Genomic DNA, 21,192 nt, shown 5'->3' with positions numbered 1-21,192 from the left:
GTACATAAATCTAGACTTACATGTATAAATCTATGGAAATCATTTTCCTTTCACAATAGGAGGAAAGAAAAAACAGTGACTTTGTTACATGATCTACCTAAAAATAATCATTTTATTAACTATTTCCCATGAAAGTGGAAGGCCATTTTTTTTTCATCCTGTTGGTGCAGAGCTACAAATCTTATTTGTTACATAGCTCAAAGACATCTTCCACAGGAAGAAAAATACCTGCCATTAGTAAATTCTTAACTGGTATGAACCTATGCTTCTATTTTAAAGAGGTTAGTGCACATGTGCCTTCTAAATATCTCATAAAAAACCACCGTAGCACATTTAAAATCCTGGTATTATTACTTAATACCACCCTACAACACAAAAATCATTTCTATTATGTAGACTGTGGAGAAAAACAGTGAACTAAGCCCCAGCTGTAACAGCAGAACTACCCAACCTGTGTGATGGAAACAGGCTATGGGGAAATGGGGTGACTAGACTTGACTCTCTGGGATTGTCATCTTCAGCTGTGAGTGGCCTCTTCTGTTTACCCTAATGGCCCTGCAAGTATCATTTTCTCTGTGTATCATTAGGGTACATGCTTGAAGTTAACAAACTACTTGAGCCTCAGTTTTCTCCTCTGAGAATCCAGGCAGTACAGTAACCCCTATGAAGCCATCAAAGTTCCTGAAATTCGTTATAATAGAAGGCTTGTAATTGGGAAACTTAAGGTCTTATGGATTCCCACAAAAATTAAAACTGGAACTACCATATGACTCAGCAATTCCTCTTCTAGGTATACAGTAGTCCCCCTCCTTTTCCAAGATTTCACTTTCCAAAGTCTTACCCCATGGTCAGCCACAGTACAAAAATAGGCGAGAACAGTACAATAAAGTATTTTGAGAGAGGGACCAAATTCTGATAACTATTACAACAGATCATTATAATTGTTCTATTTTATTTTATTATTAGTTGTTAATCTCTTACTATACCTAATTTATAAATTAAACTTTATCATAGGTATGTTGTATAGGAAAAAGCATATTATTAATAGCATATATGAGGTTCAGTACTATCCGAGATTTCAAGCATCCACTGGAGGCTTGGAACAGATTCTCTGTGGATACGGGGGGATTACTGTATACCCAAAGGAAATGAAATCAGGACCATGTAGAAATACCTGTACTCCCATGTTCATGCCAGCATTATTCACAATGGCCAAGATATGGAAACAAACAACCTATGGATAAATAAAGATGAATAAATTGTGGTCTGGGTGCAGTGGCTCAAGCCTGTAATCCCAGCACTTTGGGAGGCTAGGTGGGCGGATCATTTGAGGTCAGGAGTTTGAGACCAGCCTGGACAACATGGTGAAACCCCGTCTCTACTAAAAATACAAAAATTAGGTGTGGTGGTACGCGCCTGTAATCCCAGCTACCCAGGAGGCTAAGGCACAAGAATCATTTGAACCCGGCAAGTGGAGGTTGCAGTGAGCTGAGATCATGCCACTGCACTCCAGCCTGGGCGACAGAGCAAGACTCTGTCTCAAAAAAAAAAAAAAAGAAAAGAAAAGAAGAAATTGTGGCAAATATATACAAAGGAATATTATTCAGCCTTTAAACAGGAGAGCCTGCCATTTGCCACAACATGGATGAAGCTGGAAGACATTAAGTTGAGTGATGTAAGCCAGACACAGATATAAAAATACTGCCAAGATCTCACTTACAAGTGGAATCTTAAAAAAAAAAACAGTCAAATACATAGAAACAGAGAACAGAATACTGGTTAGGGAGGATAGATATAGGTCAAAGGGTACAAAGTTGCATGTATGTGGGTAAGTCTAGGGATCTGATATATAGTTAATAATATTGTATCGTATACTGGAAATTCGCTGAGAGTAGGTTTTAGGTGCTTCTACCAAAAAAACAGGGTTAACTGTGAGGTGATAAGTATATTAATTTGCTTGACTGTGGTATTCATTTCACTGTGCATATGCATACCAAAACATTATGTTGTACACCTTAAATATATATAATAAACAAGATCTTATGGAGAAAATGGAGCGATAAGTTCGGATCACAGGTAAATGACAAAGGCCTTTAATCACATATTTACCTTCACTAAAATAAAGATGAGAATGGAAGCGCAGTGGGAACGGGAACCTGGGGGTTGTTTTGTTCATGCTTATTACCAGTGACCATAACATTGCACAAAACAGGGTAGGCAAACAGTAAGTATTTCATGAATGATGAATGAAGGAAATAATGTCACTTTATGAAACCTGAGTTTAGAATAATGGATTATTACGTAAGTATTTTTCATTTCCTTCGTTTCTCAAGATGACCTCATGAGATAGTGAAACATGGATGATACTGGCAGTGATGACTGAAAGAAAAAGTAAAGAGGTGCTCTGTTTATTAATGAGAAGGGGACAAACTAAAAACTTCTTCCTTCAACACAAACTTAGCCATCTCAGTCACATTCTAGAGGCTAAACTGTGTGCTATGATTTTAACAAATGTACTGGTCAACAGGCATACTGGAAAAGGATGTAACTGTTGTTCAAGCCCTTCAGAAAGGGTCCTCCACCCTTTGAAGAATGATGAAATGAAGGGTTCTTTTTTAGCAAAATTGTCATTACATTTCCCTTACAGGTATAGCAAAAAAAAACTTTGAACATAATTTAGTACTCTGGTTTTGCTCCACAGAAGGATCAGTGTTTACTGCATAGAGATCAAAGCATGCAGGAGATTTTAGAATCAGCTGCTTGCTTGGCTCTCAAAACTCTTGTTCATTTTCATCAACAACCAAAGATGTAATAAACAATTTAAGAGCCAATGCCTCACCCATCACAAAGCTGTCAAATTCTCTGATTCACAAAATTATACTGGTGCTACAATTTAAAAAAAAAAAAATCTACACGCTTAATCAATAGAGAAATACTGTAAAATCTGTTCCAAGATCTTTCTGGATTCCTTTTAAAAGATGAGTTGTTTTAGTTTATTCAGTGACTACTGTTGCAGCATGAGCAATGGTGTGTCCTTCACATCTTGTCTTCCATGTAACTGCAGAGGCTGTTTTTAAAGAAACAGAAGCGGTAGAGCCCAGTCAAGTTCGTAGTCAAATTCTGGCTCAGGCACTCGTTAGCTGCATAACCTGGGCAAGTTAGTTAACTTTTCCTAGCCTAATTTCACCTGTAAGTGGTGCTAATATCTACTTTCAAAGGGCTGCTGAGAGGATTAAACGTAAACTTACCTTGTGCTAGTATACACTGAAGGCCTACTCTCACATCAATTTTTAAATATAGACTACGTGAGTCCCAGAATACCCAGCCCCTGCCCTGGATCCCAAAGATTTCCAAAATTCAGTAACTAAAGTAACTCTTAGCACATTAAGAAGCTTTTAGGACCCTGTTCTGAATTGCTGATACCCATTCATTATTAGTGGTTAAATATTTAGAATATTTTCCTTGATTAAATGAAATAAAGCACAGTGCCTGGCACATACAAGGTGCTCTAAGTCAGCTATAATAATGTCTACAATATGATTTGACATGCAGCTGACTTAATAGATAGTGAATATTTTTATCACCCAGATGTAGTAACATTGTGTTTGACAGAAAAACAAATATTAAGGCTAGAATTGATAAAAAATAACTGTGCCAATTGTGGCAGGAAAAAATGTATAAATGTTGATTTAATTTCATGAGTTTTTAATTAACCCAGAAACAGAACGGCAGTAATAAGCTAAACTTTGCTATTTTATCACCCAAAAAATAAAATCTCAATCCTTTTTTCTCCATTGCTGTTTCCCACCAGGATCTCCCCGAGCTTCCCATAACTCCCTTAGGAGCTCAGGGGTTTATTACTCTTTGGAAGATACCTTGCTCATGAAATCACTCAAAAAAGGCACTGGCACTGATATGAAGGAGTGAGACAAGAAGGGGAAGAGACAGAGGAAAAAGAGGACAGGAGAGAGAGAGAAAATTAGCTGTCAAAAATCAACAGTGCTTACTTATTCTTTTGAAATGAATGTACAATCAACATGCTTCCCAAAAAACCCAATGTCAGCCAGCTGCGGTGGCTCACGCCTACAGTCCCAACTACTCAGGAGCCTGAGGCAGGAAGATCGTGTGAGTCTAGGAGTTTGAGACCAGCCTGGGTAATGTAGCATGATCACGTTTAAAAAAAGAAAAAGAAAAAAAAATAGCCTGCCCCTACAGTCCCAGCTACTCAGGAGGCAGGAGGATTGCTTGAGCCCAGAAGTTCAAGGCCGCAGTGAGCTATGATTGTGCACTACACTCCAGAGCGAGACCCTGTCTCCTTAAAAAAAAAAGAAAAAAAAAAAGTCAATGCCAGAGTTGTAAAACTGTTTTTAAAAAATTTTCTTATTCTCAACCAAGTTCCCAAGGACACTCTGAAGAAGGAACATTAGCTCTTTCCTTGCCTTTACATTACATATACCACAGGGCATCTTAAAATTTATCCATCTATCCCTATACCTCACCTGAAGTTTTTTAGCACTTCACTCTCCTGCTGTTTCAAGGACATACTCATAAGAGACGTATTTTAAAAGACTTTTTAAATATTCAAATATTTATGTTCTTTACAGTTTTTCAAAGTTGAAGTCACAAGAATAAAACTTTCAAGAATGTCATTATGTTGCCCATTACACATTAGAGCTATGTTGTCCCGTAAGATTAAAAATTTAGTTCCTCAGTCAAAGTCCCATTTCTAGTACTTGACAGCCACACGTGGCTAAACTTGGTCTTTACACAGACTCTACAACACAGAAAGAGAAAAAAATCATACTGACATTATGAACTGTAAGAGAAGCAGGAATTCTGGAATAGGCAGACTCTTCTGATTTTTAAATGTTGGCAGTCATTTTAAAATATACAGGATAACAATAAAAACACTGCAGAAACCAGAAACTGGGGAGACCTGAGAACTAAATGCAAGGCAGCATTTTGCATCGGATCCTAGAATGGAAAGTCGTTAATGGAAAAACTGGTGAGGTTAGTATCATGGTTGGTTTTTTAGTTTTGACAAATGTACCATGGTAATGTAAGATGCTAATAATCGGGGAAACTGAATGAAGCGTATACGAGAAGTCTCTGTACTATCTTTCCAACTTTTTTGTAAATCTAAAATTATTCCAAAATACAAAGTTTAGTAAACACCACCACCACCAAGTAGGCCACATCCGCCCCTCAAGTCTCCAGTTTGTAATCTCTAACCAGTATGTGAACCCCAAACTATAAATACTACCTAGACAAATACATAGCACAGAAATAAAACAATACATTTTCATGAATCAGAAAAAATGGGAACAATTATGAAGAGAGACAGCGTGAAAAGAAGGATGACATGAGTGAAATCACTGGCAAAACAACAAAATGTATTCTGAAGTGACCTTCATATACTCAGCCTATCATTCGCAGAGTCGTGGAAAAATCTAAAAACAAGAAGACTAAATATGTTCATATTTTATGTAAGGCTAGAAGAAAATTATTTACATTTAGAAATGATATAAACACTAGGTACTCAAAGATGTTGAAGAAACAAATATCCACAGATCAGTCAAAAATGTAAGAATATAACCAAGTGCCCAAATTTGAGATTATAACATCCTAAGAAACTGGAAAGGGAGAGATCAATGGTACTTGGAGAGACCCATTCAAGGATGAACTCTGAGAGGTTTAGGAAAGCTGAAAGGCCTGATAAAGACATCCTTGGCTGAGAAATTGAATAAAAAAGAAACAAGAATGAACATGAAAGAGCTAAGAATGCTCTAAAAAGTATAAGGACTGATGGGAAACAGGCTGGTTAGGTCAAGGGAGGTTAGATTAATGAGGGCCTTGAAAGCTAAGCAAAGGAGTTTGGTCTTGAAGCAAGAACAAATAGGGACAACTTACCATTGCTATGTGGGGGAGAGGGGTGGGGAAAATAGAGTTTTAGGAAAATTAATTTGGTAACATTCCTACTAATTTGGCAATGTTCCTCCCTACATTCCGCATCCTTGTAACTGTCTTAGACATTCCAAGTTCAAAGCCACAAATGCGCCTTCAACTCCTCTTCTGATCTCATCAATTGCCAGTCCTGTCAATTATCCCTCACACATCTGTCACCCACCTTCTACCTCTACTGCCAAGACCTCAGTTCAAACCCTCATGACCCTCTCTAATCTTGCTTCTATTGGTGACTTTAGGCACTACTGGCAAAGTTAAATTTCCACAGCTTATGACCATGACATTCCAAATCCAAACACCTTTGCTGGCTTAACCAGCATGAAGCCCTGTGGCTCCCTCTATCTCCAGGCCTATATTCAGTCACTTCCCCCCAACTCTAGAGACAAAAGATGCATGTCGTATTCCCCATGCTGTCTACCTGCCTCCTCTGCTCACAATGCCTTTCTTCTCTTAGCTCTACCTTTCAAATCCCTACCTGTCTTCCAACCAATACTTTCCATGTACAGTAGTTGATAGCTTTAAAAAACGGAAAACAAAGTAAAACAAAGCACCATGTCACTCTGCTTAAGTCTTGAATGCCTCCTAACTGCCTGTCACATACAAAGTCCAAGCTTGTTGGTACAAACAGCACATAAATTAACCCACTTTGACCTGCCCCTATCTATCTTTTCAGCCTCAACCCTGCCCACTTATCACTGAATATTTAACGCTCTAGGAATACCACCACTGCATACTACATCATGTTATGGAATTCCACCACTGCAAGCCACATCATGTTATTTCTTATCTCTGTGTCTTGAATCATGCTTGAACCATTTCATTCCTTCTTTGAACCATTTCATTCCTTTATTCATCTTTTTTTTGAGGGGTAAGATTATACTTTTGATACAGCTTAAAATAAAAATTCAGAATCTTGAGGCTTAATAAGTTCAGCACCTGAGAGCTTTACACCTTTATTACCAAGTAGCTCCTGGGAGGGTGAAGAACTCCTGATTCAGGATCTGAGAGGAATTAGCGTCCTGTTTCCTCATCACTCCGATGTCTTTTGCTTGGGGTCTAATGGGTGCTGTTCAAACCTGACACAATGTGTAAGGTTTGCAACCTACTATTCTAAGTGATAATACAGAGATGGATGTCACTATCTGTCTATAAGAAGGAATGGGGGACATTCTTCAGAGAACAAGAAATAAAGGAGGCAGAACTCTTAAGGGATACAGTGGGGTCCTAGAGGTTACCCCACACAAGAAGACTTTTAGAAGGAAGACTGAAGGAAAGGTGCCTGTGCCCCAAGAGTCAAAACAAGGGAGTACATTAGGAAGCAGTGCTTACTCTTATCCTATGACACAGCTTTAAGGCAGGTCTGAGGCAGTGCACTCTAAATGTGGTCACATACACCACAATAACCATGAAATCCCAAAGGACGACCCCAGGGTATGTTACTGAAGAAGTCTAATCCCAACCGCTTCTTTCATGCTCTTCTCTCTCCCATCCTTGAGGTGAACAAAAATGCACATAAACAACCTTGCTTTAATGAAAAAAGGGATAAAAAATAGCTTTAAACAACGTACCTTTGATTTTTTGTTCAGTGGCCTAAAATAAAAACAAACAAACAAAAAACAATGTAAATATGAAACTGAAAGAAATGGACTGTTATGATAAAATGTTCATATATTAATATAAGACATATACACCTTTATTAAATAAGGAATTTCTCAAATAGATGAACTGCACAGGAAAAGATATGCAAGGAAAGCATGCTTTTCCCACAGATGTGCCCCATTATCCCTGATACTATGTTTATTAATTTAAAATACCTAATTTTTGTGACACTAAGCATAGAAGACATCACTGTATGACAGTATATAATTTTTTAAATGGGAGCTGCACTTTTCTCATGTCCTTTAAAAATGATTTTTATACAAACTGTCACCTTTACATTTAATAGATTTAATATATTTTGCATGTTTAAATGGCTTCAAAAATTGTTACAAGTGATAAAAAGATGAATTAGGTTTTCTGTAAGAAAAGCTGTATATATAATCACTTTAGCCAAATTAGTAATAAATTTAACTCCTGGAGGTTAGGCTGCTATTGCAATTAAACTTAGTCAACTTTTAAGTATCTAAGTATTTTTGAGTGGAAAAAAATTTCAAACTAATTTATCACTTCTGACACATCTGACAATCTGTTAAAATTACTGTGATCAGAAGCTGAACTGACATGAACTCTGCTTTCACTGCCTTCCAATGTCTGCTCTTCCTTTATTTTCTGACACCACAACTGAGGAGAGGGGCTTGAGGACAGCAGGGTTACCTCGAGGTGACTAGCTCAAACTCCCAAGGGCTTCAAAAAGAACCACAGACAGAAAAACCCAAGCAAAACATCAATCTGTTGATCAAGATCAATATTATGGGAATCCTGAAAATAACAGATACAAGAAAAGGAAGGGAGGTGAGAAAAGACTGAATAATTAGTAACTGAATAACCAGTTGTTGTTTCTAAATAGCAATAAAGCTTTTCTTAGCTGCCATGGGGCATAATTCATTTTGCTTAGTTATATGAAATTACTGTTATCAAAAATACCACTTTAAATTATACTATTATAGATACATGGGTAAAAGCTATAGTAACTACCCTAATATTGAAGCCACACCAAACATTAATCTTTCCCCAGAAAGCCAGGGAGTCTTGCTCCACCACGTAAGTGCTTTGCTAAGTTTTAGAGCACTAGTGAAATACAAAATAATGGAGGCTCATCTTTTACTCTATGGATCAAAATTTAAATTAAAAAAAAAATTTTGATGGAAAGACAATGCCAAACAACCAGTCAACTAGCTAACAACACTTCATTTGTTTCTGGGAAAATCATTTTTAAAATCTGAGAGTAGAAAAACAAGTCTTATTAGAGAGAAGTTAGTATATGAACACTTTTAGGTATCAGAAATGTCATGTCAAACAATAAGATGCATAATCTTCTGAAGCCAAAGAATTAGCAGAAAATTTCTTTTACACGTTGAAAGGCTTAAAAAAAACAAAACAAACAAACAAACAAAAAACACTCTCCTGGTCTCTTTCACAATTTACTCCCAATGGAAACTAAGTTTCAGAACATAAAAACAATGACCACATAAAAACCCAAAGTAGGCCAGGTGCGGCTCACGCCTGTTATCCCAGCACTTTGGGAGGCAGAAGACAGGCAGATGCTTGAGGCCAGGAGTTTGAGACCAGCCTGGCCAATATGGCGAAACCCCATCTCTACAAAAAAGCAAAACAAAACAAAGTATACAATGTTGCTCTTTTAGGCCTTACAACATAAAGGATATATGCTATACAACTCCTTTGGAAAAAGTTGCTTTAAAACAATGGTCAACCTCATTCAGTATTCTGTCATCAACAGAGAATGGCCCCATGGAGACACCTAAGGTGTGTCTGCCCCTAAGAATCGGATTTAATGTATACAAGGAATGAAAGTAGTAGTATAGAAACCAAGAGCTCCTCATGGAATGGGAAGAAACGGAACTAAGAGTTCCACTTTTTTAAAACAGGTTTTTGCGGGCTGGTCTGGAGACCTAGTATATTATTCAAATTATTAAAAAGAATTTTCCAGGTGGGGTCAGTCATTTTAAGAGTAATTGTCTGCACTATCCAAAACAATAGCCACTTGCCACATGTGGCTACCGACCACTGACTGAAATGTGGCTAGTCTGAACTGAGATGAGCAAAATACACACCAAATTTCTAATATTTGGTATTTTTAAAAGAACACAAGATGCCTTATTAAAAATACTTTATACTGACATGTCAAAATAGTAACATTTTAGCTATATTAGGTTATATAAAATATATTAAAATTAATCTGGTTATTTTTACTTTGAAATGCTCTGATCATTTAAACCCTCTGGGTCTCAGTTTCCTAATCTCTCAAATGGACAAAATAACTGTCCTGCTTACCTTTCAGGGTTATTATGAGGGTCAAATAATAAAATGTGAAAGATTTTTTTTGAAAAACTATACAACACTACTTCAAATGTGAAGTATCACTGTAAATCCTCTCACACAGATAATTAAAAGATTCTGGCCAATCTAGAAGCAAAATGATTTCCATTTTTAATACATTATTCTTTAAAAAAAAATCTGAGCTATGGTTCCACCAGCAATGATCACAACTGCCTCCTTCATTACTGAAGACAGCAGTGCAGTGGCAGAGCACAGCACTCCACTTGCTTTGCCTGTCAGGCTCTGCACTGCTTGTCCCAACAACATGGTCCTGAAGCACACTTCGTTAAGACCTCAGGATCTAAAGCCTGACTGCCTGCCTGCCTGGCTCTGCCACTTACACTGTATGACCATGGTCAAATGTGTTAACTTCTCTAAAGCTTAGTTTCCTCATCTATAGAAATGTGGCAAAAACACCCGCCTCAGAGTTGTAAGGTTAAAGGGATTTAACTCATATAAAAGCGCTTAGGACAAAGCCTGACATATAGAAAGCATTCAGCAGACATCAGCTGTTGCTGTGGCGCTGGTGGCTGCTATCTTCAGCCCTATCTGCCCATGCTTTGGCTCAGTATTGGCTCTCACTGTTGGAAATAAGCTGACTCTACATTCATCCCTTCCAAGTCTTGCTTTTCTTTTTTTCTAATCATCTACAATGTCTTAACAGTGCCAAGTATTACAACCTAACATTAAGAATAAAGAATTAATCTAGCTCAATTCACTGATTTTAAATGAGATACCTAGTGCTCAGAGAGCTTTCCTATGACTTAGCAATCAGCACTCAGTCTAGAATCCAGATCTGTTGACTAAAATGAGTTTTATAAAAGAGGAAAAGAGAAGTGTAAGGTGCAATGAGGGGCAAGACTGTAAGAGAACACCTAACTGCCCTCTATGAGAGCACAACTCAGGCCTGGTCATGTTACCACCAAGGTTACTGAGAAAATTTACTAATTAAGCTGCTGAATATGATGCTCAAAAATGGCAATAAAGCTGGAAGCTCTCTAAAACCTAGGTCTCATTTAAACTTGAATTTGGTATATTTAAGTCAATAACACCTATAAAAATCCCTTCAGCTCTTAACACAGTAACAGCAAAAAGCCCATGGATGTTGAAACATTCTCAACACCAAGAGATTCCAACTTGTATCGTTGCTTCCCCTCGGCCTTCAACGATTAATATGCTTTCTAGGAACTACAATTGCATGCTTAAAGTAAAGGTTACACTAAACTACCCCTCTATAATTAACCTATTTCTCAACCTCTATTTTCCTCCTCATTACATTTCCCTTAAGATCCCTTGGAGAAATTTCTTCTAAAAACAGAACCTGGAGAGAAATCCATGGTAACCTACTGCTACTACTGTCACCCCCCTCCTTTTTTTAAAGTATGGAAACTACATTTCCGTGCTCTGTCAAATTATTTTCTAAGCCCAAGAATCAGAAAATAATAGCCCTGGTTCTTAGATATGAAACAGAAAAGAGTGTTATACATAATCTTTGATGAAAAGGCTTTTCAAAAAACTTTAAGAACAAAAGTCATCGGTCTCCATATTAATTAGAAATGTATTGGGGCTGAAATACAGTACAAATCACCCTGTTTTTAATGTGAAAAAGCTCTTTAAAGAATCTAAATATGTAAATTAATATTTAAATGATAGGATAATAAAAACTATCAAAATGAAAATATCGTTGTAAGGCTTGTCGGTGTCTAATTGTTTTTATAGGAAGTTGTGTTATCTGGCTTTTTATTTAAAATAGAAAATAACCCATGGTGTTAATTTAAAAAAAACCACAGTGGCTACTGGGGACCATTAAATGTATGCATTTTCTGTATTCATGGCATAAGAACCTATTTTATACCCTATTATAAAAATTATCACAATATATTATTTCCCAATTTTAAAGTTCACCTTTAAATGACAAAAAATAAAGCAAAGTATAAGATAATGTTCTGCATGAAAAGGATAAAGTCATGGCACAGGGTTTTGACAAAGCACCAGCTGGAGGAGAGAGATTTCAATTATATTCCTGGTTCTGTCACCATGATAAAACCAAGGTCAATCACTTAATTCATTGTGATGCTTAGGTTCCTTATATTAAAAATGAACAAATGTATTAGAACAGATAATATCTGGCCTTTTTCAAAAATTAGAAAATATAAATTACATAAAATATATAAATAATATATAAATGATATATATAAATAATATATAATATAAATAATATATAAATGTGCCAACATTTATATAAATGGGCCTGCCCACCTGGCTCATGTAGATATCTGCCTGGATACACCTGCTGGCTCCTACTAGCGACAAAAGACAAGTTCCAGGAAACCTGTCTTAAAAACCCTGTGACTCACAATTCCTCATATGGGCTATAAGTGTGTCATTTGGGGGTTTTCTTTTCTTTTCAAGAGCTATCTGGTAACACTCTATGGAAATACCAGCTGTCCTCACTTCACCAACAGGTTGTATTCAAATTCAGTTGTAAGCTGATTATTTGAAATTTGGAGAACAGTCTAATTTACAGTAGCGGCCTAGCCTGCTAAACTTAACATTTATTAGAGGTATTAAACCTTCCTTTATATTGTGTTCAGTGGGTAGATACTATGATGTGTCTATGAGACACACAGGAATACCCTATCAGTGCTGAAGATCTGGCAAAAGAAGGAAAAACTTCTTATATCCCTAAGCTTCTGATGATGGTTCTAGTAAGGACATGGTTGAGGTGAGAGACTGGAACCATGGGGTGAGACAGGAATGAAGTGGGCAACAGTATGAAAAGCTGTCACTTCAGATTTGGTGAGAAGTCAAATGGCACAATAATCACCACTCATGTGTTACAGGCTTATTTATAAGCTGCCTACACATAAGTGACCACTTATACTGACTTGGTGATTTAGAGATTTGATTATACAAGAATGTAAAGATTTACTTGTAACAATTAGAGCCATTGCTGTATATGTTACAACTTTATATTCACAAAAATACAATATTTAAAGACATCATTCAAGTGACCCCTCCCTTTCTTAAAATTTCTCAGTAAATAGAATAAATTCCAAACAAATACACTTATATATTGTCTTAGGCCTCTTCTCTAGCCATTTCACATACATTCTGACTTATCAGCTAATTCTTGAACTCCTTAGACACAGGGACCAACAGAGCCTAATTCAACACTCAGATGCTTGCCAAACTACTGAATCTACATAAAGTATATCCAACCATCCTTTTCAATAAACCTCTTAAGTTTCTTAGAAGCTCTTTTCACTGGGCAAATGGCCTTTCACACCATGGAACAAGAGTCTGATAAGCCTTTACCCCAACCTCAGACTTACAGAGGACACAACTTTCTCATAAGAAATCCCGAGCAATGACCGACCAGACTGCAAAGACTGTCCTACGTAAACAGCCTCTGACAGAGGCCCAAGGCATCCGTCAATGCCAAACCACGAGAAGCCTACCAAAACCCTAACCATGGCATATACCTATGCATCCCTTCCCACGCACCCCTAAGAGCAACCAAAAGGCAGGTGGCTAGGGCCACATCATCTCCTCTCATCTCATACTTAATTCTCCTCCCCTAATACTTGCTGATGACACCCCTAGGCTCAGGACATGTAGAACTGAATTATTTATCATTTCTCCTTTCTTTGTATCCCCTAGCCTGATTAACTCCTCTCAAATGTAGTCACTCATCTGGAACCTGCGAGTCAATCTAAGCTGACTCTCCCTCTATATCCTTTAAACAAATTCTGTGGATTACTTTAATAGTCCCTTTACCAGTATTTCACACTCTGGTATCTACCCCCTCTAAACCAATTCCACAATTTTCCAAGGTAAACATACTAAAATACAAACTTTTATGTCACTCTACTAAAACATTTTCAGCATTTTCCCCAAAGCCTTGAGAAAACCTCCTAGCCTTTCCTAGTTCTACTCTTCAGAGTTCTACCCTTGGTTCCCTCCCTTTCCCCCAAGCAAAACCCATCCTTTAATGCATACAGGCCACCAAGTATTTCTGAGTTTTCACTGTTTGGAATCCTTTTCTATTCTGCTCCTGATTCACCTAATTTCTACTCTAAGGAAATTTCTCTGTCCCTCTGCCCCATTTCAGCCTGAGTTATGCACCTCTCTCTCTGTACTGCAACAGTTCCCCATAAATGCCTCACCTGCCATTTTTACAGCCTGTGTTTTCCCCTATTAAATAATGTGGACATAAGTATCTTGCTATAGTCTACATCCAGTTCCTAGCACAATGCCTGGCTCAAAAAAGGCATATATTAGAAATTAAAATAATTTTTCATTACAACAGATAATTGAAACAGTAATTTCACTAGGTTTTTAGAGCATTTTAATGTCTTGAAACCTTGACATAGTAGGAGATGAGTGCCCATTTAGCTATTATCAGTTTTTAGTATTAACAATACTAATACAATTGTTTAGTATATAACAATTAAATGGAAAATTTTTAATAATTACAGATTTTTTTAAACTTACTTTGCATTTAATTATAGTTTCCTATACTAAATTAGCTAGTTTAGAATTCCCTTGCAGTAAACAATGTCCGAGGTTTATTTTAAGGCTAATGTACACTGCAAACTTTAAAAATCAGCCCAGGTACTAAATAAAGAGGGAAAAAGAAACTGACACTTTACTTCCTATTATGTCTATTACATTTTCCTTTAATACTCTATTTCTGTATTACATATCATAACATCATCTCAATTCAACCCTCATTTAACAAAACACAAGGAAACTAAGGCCCAGAGAGGCTAAATAAAATTTAAAGTCACACCATTCTATGTGCTATGTGGGAGAGTGAGATTTCAAATCCTCTCAACTTGGCTACAAATTCCATGCTCTTCCCACTTATAAAATGATATATTATGAAACACCTAGGAACAGCTATTTGAAAGATAAAGATCTATAAAATGTACTTACCTTTGAAAAACTATTGACGATTAAATATGCATTAAATTGTACAAACTCAGCAAGTTACTTTATATGCATATTCAAAGACATTAAATATTAAAATGAATCTCCATTAAAGCTAAAACATTAAATCAAATAAATGCCTTAAAAATCTGTAAGAGTAATTTTCTTTTTAATTCTATGTTTAAACTGCTTAATATAAATAGTTTACACACATACTACCTTCTTTTGAGCAGCTTCCTTCTTTTTCTTGTCGTCTTTTTTCTTTTTCTTTTCTTCCATCAACTGTTCTTCTTCTTGCACTAAATCCCTGAACCACACAGTTGCAATTAAGTTTCCCAAAATGTATTAAGAAATAAAAATAATGTTGCATACAGATTCATTTTCACTTTTTCACTCTTATTAGAAGACATGGCAAATTATTATTTTATCATTCATTGAAATAAAACACAACCTGCAACCTAACCCTAACTATATAGCCACTATATGGTACGATTCACTTTAATAAGCCACAAGTAGTACAGCTTTTATCTCAATATCATATCAAGGAAGACAACCTAAAATTAGCAAATTTTACTTTGGGAAACAAGCAATTTCCTCCAATCCTAGAATGTAAACTTCATCATTTAAGCTGGAGTTACCTTGCTACTGGCCCCAAGTATCAATTAGTAGCTAATGGCAATGCCTGAGACCTCCCCACAATCCTCTCTCACCTAGGTTTCTGGAAGCTACCTTTAGCTTTCCTTGCTCTAAAAAGCTTTGTAAATATTTTTAGAATATAACTTATTAATAAATAGGTGACTTGTATTTCAGCATTACAACAATTTCATATTCTATCAACATTCCAAGGTATTCTATCAATTCTTGGGAAACAATAACGTACTGTTGTTTGTTTTGAGACAGAGTCTTGCTCTGTCACCCAGGCTGGAATGCAGTGGCGTGATCTCTGCTCACTGCAGCCTCCACCTCCTGAGTTCAAGTGATTCTCCTGCCTCAGCCTCCCGAGTAGCTGGGTTTACAAGTACCTGCCACCATGCCTGGCTAATTTTTGTATTTTTAGTACAGACGGGGTTTCACCAAGTTGGCCAGGCTGGTCTCAAACTCCTGACCTCAAGTGATCTGCCCACCTTGACCTCCCAAAGTGTTGGGATTACAGGTGTGAGCCACCACGCCTGGTCTAATAATGTATTCTTCATATTAGTTTGTTTAAATTTTTAAAATCTCAAATGGTTAAAGTTGTCAACAGAACCTCTGGTTCAGGATTTCAAAGTGACAGACTGCGCAAATGTGTTTCAGGAAACAGGTTATTACCTTTCAGGAAAAAAGGTTATTACTTTTTTATTCTATTCAAAGCAGATGAATAAGCAAAAGCAAAAGCCACCCCACCCAAGAATAAACACAAGAGCAGTCTGAAATAGATGTTTTAGGCACCATCCTTTCCGGTGGAGCTCTAGAGAGGGTTCCAGAAGACCAGAGCAAGACAGCATGAGGCAAAAAGACTGCCTAAGGAATAGAAAAGCCATAGCTACTCAACCCCTCCCACCCACTTCCCATCCAGATGCCTACACGGCCACAGATAGTAGCTGCTTCTAAATGCAGCCTCAAGCCAAAGAAATACTCTCTAAAGAAACAAAACCTTCCACAGGAGTCTGATAGGTGCTTGAATGGGTTTGGTTGTCCCAGAACAAAGCCCATCTTACTGGAGGCTGCTGCCACTCCATCACACTGTAAAGTAAAGCTTGCCAATCAACACCCTTCACACAGATCAGCCTTCCCATTCAGGGAAGGAGTGTACTGGGCAAAGAAACCTTTGCAAAGGCGGAAGAAACTCACTCCGGCTACCTATAGTCATCACCCTAAAGTCTAGACCCTAAACCTTCATTCATAATACCAACAACCAAAATCCCCAGTTACCCAAAGAAAAGCATCACACAAAATGAAAATACCTAACTCTGCCCTGAGGAAGCTTTCCAGAGGGGACACTAAGGAATATCAGGCAGGGGCGTGGTGGCGGGCACCTGTAGTCCCAGCTACTCGGGAGGCTGAGGCAGGAGAATGGCGTGAAACTGGGAGGTGGAGCTTGCAGTGAGCTGAGATGGCACTACTGCATTCCAGCCTGGGCGACAGAGCAAGACTCTGTTTCAAAAAAAAAAAAAAAAAAAAAGGAATATCAGGCAGAAAAGGAGAGGTTTGGAGATATGAACTAGACATTTTGGAAGCTGCACATTATTTATCAAGGCTGGAATGCATATGGCAGTAGGGATGTTGAAGAAGATAAAAGAAGAAAGACAAGTGCCTAAGAAACTGGAAGGGGTTGCCATAGGTGCACTGCAATGAGATTAAACAAAATTTAAGTTGGCTTTGCTGATGGAACAGACTGAGAGGAGATGCAGACGCTGAAAAATGAAATGAATGACATTATGCACAACTGATAAAAACTTAGTAAAGTTAAGTATAGGACTACTAAAATCAGCTAAAAGGATAACTGGAAGAAGAGTATGATAACTGTTGCTATATTTCGCTGTCATTTTGTTACAAGCAGAAGTGTCATGTGGCTAATGGAGTAACATAACAGATTCCTGCCAACTGTGGCCATGACTCACTCTCTTTTGAATTCTGTGTGCAGGAGGTAGTAAGACTGAACAAGCTCACTCACACTACAATCCCAGGGAAGTCAAGGAGCAAGAAAGCCACAGCATATGAGAGCAGCAGAGTAAAATCAGTAAACAACGGCAACTAGGTTACACCACTGTCATGTTACCTACCCTGAGACATGCAGAAGTCAAGATTAAAAGCTGATTACTAGTTAAAAATACTTAATCTTCTTCAGCCTCTGTTTCTTCATGAAAAAATGGGGCCAAATGACCATACATGTCAATGTCTTAATATTTTTATAAGAATTAGGACTGCTTACTTAGCACAAAGCTTATCTAGTAAGCACTCAATTGCCTAGCCACGAATCCAACTCACCAGTCCTCAGTGGCACCCAAAAGGCTGTCTTTACCCTTCTTGTGTCAAAATAGCACAGGTACTTATTCAGAAACATCTAGCACCTTCAGCATTTGTTCCTCATGTTCTGCTGTGAATTACAGACATGTCCTTTTCTGATCTTATATGTCACTATAATTTTACTCCATGTAATGGTCTCTATCTGGAGTATTTTCTCCTTTCTCAAACTTCATTTTCAAGACTTTCTGATGAGGTTACTAGCAAGTGTTTTCCTGGCCAAAAATATCCCCCTTAGTACTTAAAAGATGTACCAGACATTTCTTCTCAAGGAAATATCACAGTATCAGCCGATACTGTAAGCACAGAGGGGAGTAAGTTTTGTTCTTCAACACCATCATCACAGCCAACCAGTCATGCTTTTTCCCATATCTCCTCCTTCAGAGAAAGCCAACTGGAAAAACAACAACACCTGTGCCCAAACACGTCAGCTTCCAGGAGTTAAATGTTCATAGAGACTCATTTAAGACATCTGACTATATCATTTACCACAACTATCAAGAGGAGTAAGGACTGATGGATTTGAAAGGCCTAAGTGGGCCACCCTGTTTGATGCACCTGCCACCAAGACAACACTCCAGTTAGCAATCATCCATGCCCTGAAGGCTACTTTGCAGGATACCTCACATCTGTAAGTTCTATGAATCTACTTCGTTGTCTGTAAAAACCAGACTCCCCTTTTATCAGAACTTGACTTATGTCCTGCATCTCATGTATAAAGCCTTTGAGGTGGCCTGTAAAAGTCAATGCCACTGAGGGAACTTTCTAGGAAAATGGAAATGTTTTCTAACTTGATTGCAGTGATAATTACAAGGGTGTATACATTTGTCAAATCATTCACCTACACACTCAATGTCTGAATTTTACTGTATGTAAATTGTATTTTAAAGTTGATTTCATACATTGACTAGGGGAAATGCAATATCTCGATCTGAAAAAACAAATAGATCAAGATTAGGATGGTACATTCCACACAACAAATCAAGCTAAGCTTCAAATTTTGCCCATATCTTCCAGTAGCCACTACAAATGATTTACTTGTACCGTTCAAGAATGCGTTTCTGGCCGGGTATGGTGGCTCAGGCCTGTAATCCCAGCAGTCTGGGAGGCCAGGAGTTTGAGAACAGAATGGGCAACATAGTGAGAGTCTGTCTCTATTTCAAGGGCCTATCAAGGGAGCAGGGTACACCTCGGGGCTAGAATGCCCCTTCCTACTCTTGCGCTTCCTGACACTTGATGGTCAATTTTTCCTACATTCCCAGCCCTGAATAACATTAAAATTAATCCCTTCTGAAGGGTACTCTTGTACTTGCTATCGGAAGTATGTATGGACTAGCACTAAGCTTCTGGTGAGCAATTTGGAAGTATCCATTCACAATGAATTTTTAAATGTCACTATCTTATGATCCATCAATTCAAATCTAAGCCTCTGAAAAAGGAACCGTACAAAGACAGACACCGCAGCATAAAATCATAACCAAAAACCAATCAATAGGGAAAAGTTAAATCATCCTGTAATCACACCAAGGAATACTACACAGTAATTTTAAAGTGGGGCGGGGGGTAGATTTCCATAGTGTACAGAACCAGCTCCCAATAGAAACCTCAAGCACTAAACTTCTTATTTATTTATTTAAAGACGAAGTCTCACTCTGTTGCCCCAAGCTGGAATGAGGTGGTGCTGGTGTCAAACTCCTGGGCTCAAGCAATCCTCCTACCTCGGCCTACCAAAGTACTGGGATTACAGGGGTGAGCCACTGTACTCAGCTAGGAAACATGATTTTCCTTATAGGAAAAAAATTCCTACAATTTTGTAGAAACAACTGAACACATCTGAAATAAGAAAACAAGCAAACATTTGGTACAGGTTGTAAACAAGATTAGTGAAGTAAGACAGGTATAAGAGCTGTTTCAACTGTGGAAGGCTTTATGGAGCAGTAAGAAGTTGATCTGGCTCTTGCAAAAGAGGCAAGATTTTTTAGGAGTACAGAAAGGTGTGGGCACAAGCGAAGTGTGGAGACTTGTCAGCATGACAATTGCAGGGACCAGCATTGACTGGAATTGAAAAAGGGAGGGAAAATGTTGGGTAAGAGTAGGCAATAAATTGGCAAAAACAAGGGTGAGAAGACTGTTGCGAAAATCTAAGTGAATGTGTAGTTCCCCAAACTAGCATGGTGGCAGTGAAAAAAGCAAGCGAAGAATAAATCTGAGATAACTCAAAATATCCTAACAATTAGCTGGGGGTGGTGGTACCTACCTGTAGTCTCAGCTACATGGGAAGCTGAGGCCCAAGAATCAACTGAGCCTAGGAGTTGGAGGCTGCAGTGAGCTATGATTGTGCCACTACATGCCACCCTGGGCAACAGAGGGAGAAATGACAATAATGGGACAAGGGGTTAGGTGTCTCTATTTTGCTTTAGGAGACAGAAAACAGGAAGCAACTTTCCTGAGGACCCAACTAGCCTATCAGTCAGCAACACACCACAAGCTAGCTCATCCTCACATAGATGCCAGCTGTATGTTACAAGCTAGAAATAAAAATACACTTCACATCTTCTGCCAAAAAACATTCTGTTCTCCTACTTTCTCCCATGCAGATCCCACCTTCTTCTATTTCCTTCCAGTCTTCCTCTTTTCCCATTTGATTGCCACCCCCCATTCCTTTTCTCATTTTTATCCTCCTACCTAAATTAATCACCAAAACCTGTCTAGCACTACACAACAGGAAGTCACTAGCAACCTTCAAAACTATAGAATTCACCAGACAGTAGAGATGAAAACTGAACTGGAGCAAAAATAGGTAAGGAAGTTGGAGATTTGGATCGGTTTTTCAAAAGCTTCAGCTGTAAAATGAAGAGAATAGGATAAAATGAAGTTTTGCATATTTTTTAAAGTAAGGACAACTAATAGTTATCTGGAAGTGGAAAGGGGTCATCGTATTGAAGGGTGGGGAACATGCTATTTACAATAACTGACAATTATCTGCAAATACAGTAGTTAAATAAAATGGATATATCCATAAAATGGAATATTATGCAGCTGCAAAACAAAGGTCTCCTCTACACCCTGATGTGAAAGGATCAGGAAGGCTTAAAGTTAACTGGAAAAACAAAACAAAATCTAAGGCTCAGTGTGCTATCTTTTTGTGTTGGGAGGGATATGAATATATATATATTTACATGTCCTTGTACGTGCATAAAGAAATTCTGGAGACGTGTACATATACAAATTAATAAAAAATATATATTTGTGACAGAGTATGAGCACAAAAGAGGACAACAGACAGAGTGGCGG

General features: G+C 37.8%; 1 protein-coding gene across 20 annotated transcripts in view; it reads right to left on the bottom strand.

Moving 5' to 3' along the window:
• TNRC6A (trinucleotide repeat containing adaptor 6A) overlaps window positions 1-21,192 on the bottom strand; it is a 218,311-nt gene that overhangs the window by 62,856 nt on the left and 134,263 nt on the right. For 14 of the 20 annotated variants that reach the window (XM_055365511.2, XM_055365510.2, XM_055365508.2 and 11 more), the window contains exons 3-4: window positions 15,115-15,202; window positions 7,533-7,554 (exon numbers count right to left, since the gene is read on the bottom strand). The exons of 4 other annotated variants lie outside the window; for them this stretch is intronic. In XM_055365511.2, coding sequence (XP_055221486.2) covers window positions 7,533-7,554; window positions 15,115-15,202 — 110 coding nt within the window. Of the gene's footprint in view, window positions 1-7,532; window positions 7,555-8,277; window positions 8,383-15,114; window positions 15,203-21,192 lie in introns of those variants that run through there. 2 more of the 20 variants (XM_055365522.2, XM_055365523.2) reach the window with 2 other exon arrangements.

This window comes from Gorilla gorilla, chromosome 18, assembly GCF_029281585.2.
Source record: "Gorilla gorilla gorilla isolate KB3781 chromosome 18, NHGRI_mGorGor1-v2.1_pri, whole genome shotgun sequence".
In the NCBI taxonomy this organism is placed as follows: domain Eukaryota; kingdom Metazoa; phylum Chordata; class Mammalia; order Primates; family Hominidae; genus Gorilla; species Gorilla gorilla.
Note: the sequence above shows the minus strand (reverse complement) of the source record. Positions and strands in the feature narration are given on the sequence as shown.